At 32.6% G+C, this 10537-nt stretch overlaps 1 protein-coding gene across 1 annotated transcript in view; it reads right to left on the bottom strand.

Annotated features, from left to right (window-relative positions):
• Positions 1–176: 176 nt before the first annotated feature.
• Positions 177–10537, bottom strand: part of LOC104265748 (alpha-aminoadipic semialdehyde synthase, mitochondrial) — a gene marked incomplete in the record, with an annotated part of 14491 nt that continues 4130 nt past the window's right edge. Inside the window, 11 exon segments of the mRNA XM_018812082.2 lie at positions 177–528; positions 693–869; positions 1278–1366; positions 1767–1882; positions 2311–2406; positions 2997–3231; positions 3714–3790; positions 4022–4130; positions 4434–4544; positions 8180–8309; positions 9101–9228. Coding sequence (XP_018667627.1) covers positions 413–528; positions 693–869; positions 1278–1366; positions 1767–1882; positions 2311–2406; positions 2997–3231; positions 3714–3790; positions 4022–4130; positions 4434–4544; positions 8180–8309; positions 9101–9228 — 1384 coding nt within the window.

Raw genomic sequence — 10537 nt, forward strand, 5'->3', positions numbered from 1 at the left:
ATTTTGATCAGTCAGACGTCAGTTATGTTTAAAATGTGCATGGACAGCATTGGAAGTTTCATCAAAAACAGGATTCTGTCTCTTAATTTTCTGTTTATCCCAGATATTTAAAAAGTGCTATTTCAACCTAAAACATTTTGTTTTTACAGCCACAGCAACTACAATGAAACAACATATTCTTACTCCTCCTCACTATAGATTTATTTCATTTACAAATAACACGATTGAAGGCCACAAGGTAAATAAATGGCATAAAACAATTTTTGCAAAAGATTCAACTTAAAATTGTGTATAATAGTAAAGCAATATCAGGCATATGGTGTGATCGTGCAACGTTCTAACAAACACAGTTATAGAAGATTGTGTAATTTATAGTTTGAAGTAAATATCAACATTGTGTCAGGACATAACATCAGTTAGTGGTAATGCTGATCTTTGGTTTGATTCCGAGACGTTTCAGCTCTTTCAATAAAGGTTTGTACACAGCTTTTTTCAGTGGAGTTACTACACCTTTTGTTTCAATTTTATCTAAAAATAAATTGTATATAAATTAATATTTCATAAGATAGCTTGTTTATTAATATAATTTTATTCATTGTTACTACATACAATTGGTAGTTCTTACAAACAAGCCAATTGACCTTATAGGCTAAACATGGTAAAATAAACCAAATCAGTAACTTTTGACTTACTCAGCAATACCATACGTGCAGCAATGGCACACGGGTAGCCCACAGTTGCTGCCATTGCAGTGTAGCCTGCTGGTTCACCATAAACAACCAGATCAATGTTATGATGCTCAGTTTTTCCTTTATTGAACTGACCAATAACTTCATGACGAAGAACAATCATGTCACGTTCATCGTTACCTGTTGGTTGCATATAGTTAGACATCATGCTCGCTGTCGAAGAATTTTGGTAGGCATCTTATTTTTATTCAAGCATGTAGTGTATTTGGAGTTCAGACACACCCTATGCTCATTGTTAAGCTATAACATGTCTTTCGTGTACATCAGATAACAAGTAGAGTAAGTTCAATAGGAATGTTATTATATAGATGACACATATAGTAATGGTATATTCAGACACTTTTTTAAGGAACATATATTGTAGGTAAACACCTTATGCTTACTGTTAAGTACTAGCATAAATGTGTTCCTATATACAGACACAAAGGGGGCATGTCACTTCATACTAACTTTTAAGTTGGGTGTCATCTTAAACCCTCCAACGCATTATGTTAAAAAAGTAGAAATACTAAACCACAAATAAACTACCGTAAGTAAGTTTGGTGGCGAGATGGGCAGCGAGGGATTGTAAAGGAGATTTAAGTTTTGGAACGATGTTCTCACTCAATAATCCAAGACTGTGGAATTAATATACATTACATAAAATCTTTCATAGCAAAAAAGGAAGGATATTGGAAGAATTAAACTGGAAATTTCCTAAAAAAACAATGGTCGGTTAACTATTGAAGTATTGACCAGTATAATATATAATAATATTTACACCAAGATACGAAAATTGGTGCTACAACACAAAAGTTGGAAGCACTTGCTTTATAACCAGAAAACACCTCTTTTAAAGTTGGTGGAAGTTTAGTAAACGTGTTAATGTAATTGCACAACAGTGGTTAAAAGGGGGGTTACCAGTTTTAAAATCAACAACAAAGTTACCACGTGTTAACCCGCACACTGGCATGAGGTGTATAAAATACACCAATACTTAAACTAATTAAAACAATTAAAAGTACAACGAAAACAAACCCAATTATGGTTTGTAGTCTGTGATCATTCTCATCCACACATTTATAAACCAATTGTTGTAAATCTTCCTCAGAAATATCCGAACCACCACCAAGGATGTGAGAGATAAATTGTTTCTATGGGATAATGAAAAGTAAAAAGAAAACTAGTAAAATGATTTACACACAAAAATAAACCTTTTAGTAGCCTACACTTTTTATAAAACATATTTTTTTAGTTTGGTTAAAGGAACAATTTTAGCTAGCTAGAGTACAACTCAGCCCCCGACATGTCATGCCAATAAACATAGAATTTTGTACGTATTAAATTGAGGTGACACAATTTAAAAAAGGTTGTGGAAAATAAGTGGGTGTAATGAAATGTTATATGAAAATGTGATAATTTGTATTTTTAACTTAACTTATATTGTATTTTTATTATTTACCTGATTAATTTATGTTGTGTTAAAGGCCCAGGTGCAGCATACAGAAATAAACTGGTTTAAAATACTCTTTTGCCCAACAGGCGTAAGAAAACCAAACTACATAGCTTAAAAATAACTTACCCAAGATATATCAGGTGAGTCTTCATCAAGCATGGAGTTCATTTCACTCGATACAATTCCAAGTTGTTGTAAACCAATGATAGAATCTACAAAACCCTGCAGATGTACGGTAAATATAAATAATAAACAATCATATATTTTATAACATCAATCATGGTTCTTAAGAAATTGCCTGAATGAAAAAGTAATCACCTTAAAATGCACTGTTACAATCTAGTAGTGAGCATGAATTTGTCACAAGAGTTTAAAGTATGTTATTCTTGCAATGTCATCGCTCTAAGTCACATAACTTGGACTTTAAGCATAAACAAATTTCAAAACTTATTCAGAAAAATGTTTTAGTACATAGTGATAAAATGTTTTATCACAATATTTCTTTTGAATCAATTTACGAAACGAAAACTAAATACCAACATTATAAGTTCTAACATAAGGCATTAAGACATGACATAAACTACTTATCTATACACAACAAAAATTCCAGATAAAAATCAATAAAAAGTTTAAACAAATAAGGTTTTTTAATCCAAAATCAATTTTAAACATCATTAAGTAGATTATGTCTTTAAAAAATGACAACATAACAGCATTAGTCCTGAGATACTTGAGACGACAGGCCATCTACACCATATTGAAATCCATAAGAAACAACTTCACACATTAAAGCAAGGACATTCAAAACTCACATCATATCTCAGTGTTCCACGAAACACAGTATCTGCTTCCTGTATCTCATATTGATCTTTATATTTGATTGAATCACGGTTGGGAAAACCTTCCAAATGGAATCCAGGCATGAAGGAAATATCTTGCCTGCCATATTTATAGTTGTCGCCACCCTCAGCCATTTCAATAACTTTTCCATCTTTCAAATATCTTGAACCAGCCATTGCAGACTGCAACATACCAGCAGGGCTCCAGCTGTTGGATAGAAAAGCAATTTTTTAAAATTAGGTTAAGAAAATAAAATCTAGTGATTTAATAAACAATCACTTTATTAGTTGGTCCTTTATTTAAAACATTGAAAATGATTATCTATGTACACTCAATGTATGTAGACCTATTAAAATAATACTACACAATCAAAAATAAAGGTTTACTAAAATTTTTATAAGTGATTTTAAAAGAAACAAAATAACAAAAAAGTTACAATATCATACAAATTATAAACAACAAAAAAGTTACAAATTATAAATAATATACTCTGTAATTTATTAGCAAATCTATATGGCTGATATCATGCAACATTACAATTCATTTGACCTGGGATATAGGTCAAAGTAGGTCCATTGCCCAATAAACAGGAATATAATTTTTGGAAAAATGTTTTGATGATATCATCATGTTTACCTACAAGCTACAACACGGTCCTTAACAGTAATATGTATTTTATTCAAACAAACCTGAATTTATATTTCAATGGATTTTCCGAATCTTCAGGTGAAGGTAAACCACCACACCATGATACGAATGAACTCACCTTGGAAAATAATAAAAACAAATATTAAAGTAACCACAAAAAAAGTTAATTTGGAACAGAAAAAATGAAAATTCACCCTTGTTTATATTTTTTATCAATTTTTTCGGAAACTACCACATTGATAAAGTATTATGGTTTTGATGGAGTAATATCATGGGAAAGGCTTCTAAGGATTTGTTTGACATTCCATCCTCTCAATTTAAATTAATATTAAATAGAAATAAAACTCACATTTCCCCCTCTTTCCTTGATGTCATGGAAACATTGCATGGCCAACATGTGATCAATACCTGGATCCACCCCAACCTCCATTACTATTGATATACCAGCATCCAATGCACTAAAGTATCAGTTTATATTAATCTCTATAACCGTACCCATAACAAAGTCATATGAAAATGGAAATGTTAGGATTTCCAGAATCCTAGTTTTGTGGCCTGAAGCATGATGGGATCTTATTCTCAGCCATGTCAGTTTAACTTACAACTAAAAGTTAGTGTTAGGTTTAGAAAAACGTTATAGTTATGACTGTTGAGAATATCCTACAAAACAGGCTAACTTTCTAAACACGATTCAGGTATAAGCTAAAGGGTCTTATATATATTTTAAACGTAAAATAGAAATATTTTAACTGATTCCCCACCTTTTTTCAAGCTCTTTAATCTGAGGTGAGACATAACTTGCTGTGACGAAGTTCTTCTTATTTTCAATGCATAACTTTGCAATTGGTGGATGGATTGTGTGTGGGAGTAAACTAAACAAGAAGGAATGTCATGAAAACACATGTTTATTAGAACACAGGCATAACTCAGTTTTCGTCCATGATCTAATGGACAAAAAAAGATATAACACTGCAAAATATAACTGTAGCGATGGTTCACAACCATTATTACATACCAGATTTTTTTTAAATATTTGTATAAAAAACTAAATTGGGGTTTGTTCCTCTAAAGATAAGAAAATTGCAGGAAAAAGGGCAACAATGAATATATAATATAATTTAAGAATTGTAGTAAATTAATGACGCTTGTTGTATTGTATGATAATATTTAAGCATATGAAAGGTTCCATAAAATAATTTATTAAACTAAAAACCATTGAGCATGACATTAAAAGTTTTCAGACAACAGAAGTTCAAAGACTTCTCGTATTTCACTTATTCTTTGACTATCTTCTGGTTCTTTGATAATTTTAGCTATTCTTTGTGACTGGAAATTGTAAACAAATGCTTCTAAATATTTATCCATACTCAAATAACAGTCGGCAATGTTATCAAACATGTAAACATGAAAGTTTGTTGCTGGGGTTGTTCTACTTATCAAACAAATTGCTTCACGCAGATGTTGCGTTGATTCAACAAACCTTTCAACCTCAATCAAACATCGAGCAAACTTGATCAGGATGTCAGTTTTAAACAGAGGATCCTCATCTTCACCATCCGGAGTTTGCTCATATTCCTCCCAACAGCGAAGACACTTTTCATAAACATAACAAGCATGATCATGCTCATCTAATTCTTCCAGACACTTTGCATAATCCCTGAAAACTGCATATTTCTGCCACAAGTCTTGGGGAGACTTCTCTAGAGACTTCATCAATCTATCCAAGACATGAATTTCATTTCGACTCTCATCCATTTGTTCTAATTCAACCTTACAACTCAGCTGTTTCATTATAACATCAAATTTGTCAAGTTCTTTGCTGCAAAATGGGAATATCTTCTGGCATAGTTTCAAAGCAATGTTAAATCTCTTATAAAGAAGCAAAGTACGAATAACATCCAACCAAGTATCGACTCCAGCAGCATCAAGTTGGCTTAAATAGGAGGTTAACTGAAACATCTTGTCTTCCAAGTCTTGCTCCAAGCAAAGATGGCATAACACGACAACCTGCATGCGCAACTTCCATGCATTGTTCTGCATGTTGTTTAGAAATGATGGGATATCTTTTGGAGAAACAGCCTGCAAAAGTTGATGCAAGTTGTATGTTGTTTCCATGAAAGAAACAATACTTCTCTTTCCAACAATGTCAAACAAACCAGTAATGATTTCCCTTTGATCAGAATCTTCCATAAAAACATCATCTTGTTGTCCCTTTGAATGATAGACTTTAGCACGAACCTCACAAGCCACTGCCACCATGAAGCGCAGATGATGAGCCACCTCTTCACTGCATTCTCCTATTTCTTCTAATTTATTGATGACATCAAAACAAGAAGATTCTCTCAATGAACAAAATCGACCAAAAGCTGCAACAAAGATGGTTGCACTTCTATATATCACTCGCTTCATGTTGTAATTTTGCATGTCTTCAAACGCTTTGAGTTGCTGATTCCAAACATCTAAGTTTTGTAGATCTTGTTTAACTTGTTTATAAAGTGCAGAAAACTCACTACTCTTGTCATTTCGTTGAACAGTAGAATGTGCCTTGTCTTGATATTCAACAAAAACATTCTCATCACCAGCTACAAAACATGTCTTGGATAAAACATCAGCCAAGTGATATCCCTGCTTCAGATCTTCATCACTGTCCAAGTACTTTATCATTTCATCTACTGGTTTAATAAGTTCGGTTTTCCATGGTTTGTTTTTAGTTGGTGGACGACCCATTGGAAGTTTGCAAGCATGAGCTACCATCCCGTCAAACGTTACCCCATTGGGGGTGAAGTGGTCCATAAACCAGTATCTATACCTGGGGTTTATACTTGGAATTGCAACGCAGTTGATCATGGTTTCTCCGAGGTTAATTAAGATGATGCAGAAGATTGTGGTGAACCATCTGAAGTACTTCATGATCATCTGCCGATCTTCCCTTTGAGAAACTTCATTTTCAAGAACAATGATGTGTTCGAAATCTGAATACGGGGTGATTTCTGCCCGTGCCAAAGAACCCATTCCAACAAGAGCATATTTACAAGGTGGTTTACCCATGATCAAAATACATTCATCACATATGAATCTCATTAACTCTGTGTACCTTCTCGTAATTTTATCCTGAAGATTTTGAACATCTGTAATCTTTTTCTTTTCCATTTCAAGTAATAGATCACCTTCTACATTATATGGAATTATTTCAAGTTGATTAAAACCTTCACCAAAATCTTTCCGAATCTTTTTTAACTTTACTTTTAAGGAAGCAGACAAAGAAATTAAGTTTGCTTCTTTTTTCTTTATTTTAGCTTGTGGGTAACTTGCTATATTTGCCAATAAGCTGAAACAAAAACTTTGCAAATCACTTTTAATTTGATTATTTTGTGGATCTCTTACAATAGCAGCATTTAAGAGAGCTGCAGTGCGCAGAGCATTTAGCTTTTTATTTTTGCTTTTTCTTTCATAAATCTTAGCAAGCTTATGAAATATTGGAGCTGATTTATTTGGATGAAGTTCTTTCCCACCAACATCACACAACTTTCTTAATTCTTCAACAAGAATCTTCTCATTCTCGTCAACATCATCTTCTATAAAATCAACTTCATCCATTTTATAACCTTTCGTAAGTTAAAATAATACTTACTCAAACATTTATTTAACTAGTTTGCAATGTGTATGCATTCATACATGCTACTATGAACAGTGCTAGTTGAAGAAAAAGTGTTTAGGCTTTAAATCAACATATCCACTGTAAACAATTCTTGCTGGAAAGTTACTTAGTAATATAAATACTATGGTGTAACTACTTCCCAAGATTTGTTCATTAATAAAACTATTCCTTGTGAACAAGCCTGGATTAATAAATATTCTTTTATACAGTCAGCAATATTTTGCAACATTACTTAAAGTCCTAAACTGACTGACTGCTCAACACAACCTATGTTTTAAATGAGTTAAACTGGTTGTTTTTTGCTGAGTTGTTTGAGATAAGGGTTGTTTGAACAATAGAACAAACAAAAAGGCCCTACTCAAAAAGGCCCTACTCATTGTCATGACTTATGTACATTTAAATTTATACTAGTTCATTACATGGCAAAAAAACATAAACAAATATTTCATTGTGCAAATGATTCTCCAACCAGATAAATAGTTCAAAACATGGTGAATGCAAAATGGTTTGTACAGAAATGAAGATTAAAACGATATTCACACAGCACAACAGAGATAGGTAGCATACATTTGTAGTTTGTTGTAATACTTTTAAAATTGACCTCCCTCTACACAACTTCATAACATATAATAAAAAGATTTAACTTTAATAACAACGTCGAATTTTTTTAAATCCGCCAAACTAACTAGCTCCCCCTTTTAGGTGGTTAATGTGTAGTGGTATATGAATAGAAAGCAGGCTGGTATTTGATCTATGACTTATAAGATACTTTCAAGTAATTATTTAAGGGCAAGGGGTGATGCTGGTATACTTTAATTTTAAAGATAAATTAACATATTAATAAATCACCTGATAACGAGGTCATGACCTTTAACAAGCTCAGTAAGTCGATCAGTTTCCTTCAGAATATCGAGAACAATCGGACTCGCGTGTTTGAACTTTCCACTCATATTCTTCACTTCTTGCTTAATATTGGACGCTGAAACAACCAAAACAAGATTAAACTGGATAATTGGAGAAATTAGTTTTAAACACATTAGTTCAAGTATGCATTTGCAATTATGGGATGAAAACCAAGTATTGGGTTCATACTAGGATGCTAGCCAACCCAATTTTAGTGAGATATTTGGCCATGTTTTAGAAATTAAGCAATGTTTTTAATAGACATTAAGGTTTTGAAACAATCTGTTCTCACACAAACAAAACCTAAATCTGTTACACGACTTAAGCTTAATGTTCTTGTAACTACTAAGAAGACTGTGTCAAAGTTAAGGTCAGGAAAGGTAAAGATTAAATACTGCACCCAAGTAAATAATAAAACCCAAATTGTGAAACCCATCACAGAAAGAAAACATTGTTATTGCTACTGTGGCTCCTAAGGGTTGGTACCAACATCTATTTAAAACAACTTACACAAAATATTGAATAAAAATGTTATATAAATTTGTGAACAGCAAAATGCTTCTAATGAAGTGATTGATTTTTGAACTTTACTTCATGTACTGTCTAAGGAATATAAACAATATCTAAGGAATATAAACAACTTATATATCTTGGTTAAAAGAGCCATTCGTAGTTTCGCTGTACGAGAGCTCGTACTTAGTTAATAGCAGTTAGCATACTACCTTTTCACTTCTATTGTCCTTTTTTTACATTCCTGATTTAAAATTAAACAAAATTATGATATCGAAGAATTCACAGTATCATGTGTCACCCATATCCCATAACCCATATTAAAAAAAACAACCAACAAACATAATTACAACTTACCCACAGTTACAGCAGTGTCATTATGTTTTGTCAAATAATCAATCAATGGAGCAGAAACAAACCCGGCCCCCAACACAAGAACTTTATGATTTTGTGAAGATGTCGCATACATTGCTCCAGCTTGCATCCTGTGTTAAAAACCTTCTACTTTTAGTTACTTTTAAAGCAACAATTCTTAGTTATTGTCAACCCCGCTTAAATGACCCATGCTTAATCGGACTGTTTTTCGCTGGTTTTTACGAGAGTTACTTTATTGATGCTTGGGTGCAAACACGTGTACTAGTATTTATAAAGATAAAGCAAGTGTTTCTTTATCAATGTCTTTAGAAGTCGGAATATGATAAAATGTATTCACCCATCATATTCAAATCAGTTTGGCTTTGTTAAGATGTGGTGCAATTAAGTGGAGTTGACTTATCTAGGAACATTTGGACTCTATAGATCAGTTTGCTACATAAGTATTTATAAAAACAAAACTAATACAACAAACATAATGATATACAGTTAAACCACACATAAAATATAACTATTTAAAAGTTAGTGTTTTAGTAATTTTTTTGGCAAAGCTAAGCCATTTCCTGAGTCACAATTTGAGAAATTCGAAATTAAGGTAATTACTAATTATCAAAAATCGCATTATCATCTCTAATTATTAGTTTAAAAATTATCAGTTTTAAGTTTAAATAAGTAGGTGTATTTCTGTAGCACAAAGGTGTAATTATTGTTTGATTGAATTTTAAATTCCCACCAAGTTAGTTTTAATCTACTTAAAGTCATTTAAAAAAAAAACTTGCAAACCTTTGCTTTCTTAGTTCTTGTATGTATTCAAACTTGGGCGTCAACTTCCCATTTGAAGCAATGATGGCCTGGAATTGATAAAGTTGTTATTGTAAAAACGGATACTTTTATTTTGAAGTCTCACAGCTAGGCATATCCTGATCTAGTCCAGATATTTTTATGTAATAAATTCTTATTACAGTACTGTACACGTTCAACGATTGCGAAAAAAAAAAATTTTGCAATGATATTTATTTAAATAAAACTAAAATCTAGTCTTCAACTAACATAAATATGCCCAGGGGCGCAACCAGGGGGGCTGTTTTGCTGTCATGACAGCCCCCTTTTCCGCAGACACGCACGCAGCCAGAAAGTGCTAAGACGCACACACACGCGCGTTGCATTTAATATTACATTCGTTCGCTTAAAATTGGAATAACTTTTCGTTCAATTGTTACGTCACTTGTCCTATTGTAACGTAACTATTAATTATGACGTTTCATAATATAACAATCTGGAGGAATGTGCTAACTGCACAACCAACCACAGATCGAAACATCGTGTATGAGCGTCACATTTTTACGCTCTGCGCCGGCGTAGGAAATAAAGGAAGACGCATGTGGTAGCATACATTCAACACTTAACAAACTAAGCAATCGT

Source organism: Ciona intestinalis, chromosome 5 (assembly GCF_000224145.3).
Source record: "Ciona intestinalis chromosome 5, KH, whole genome shotgun sequence".
Lineage (NCBI taxonomy): Eukaryota > Metazoa > Chordata > Ascidiacea > Phlebobranchia > Cionidae > Ciona > Ciona intestinalis.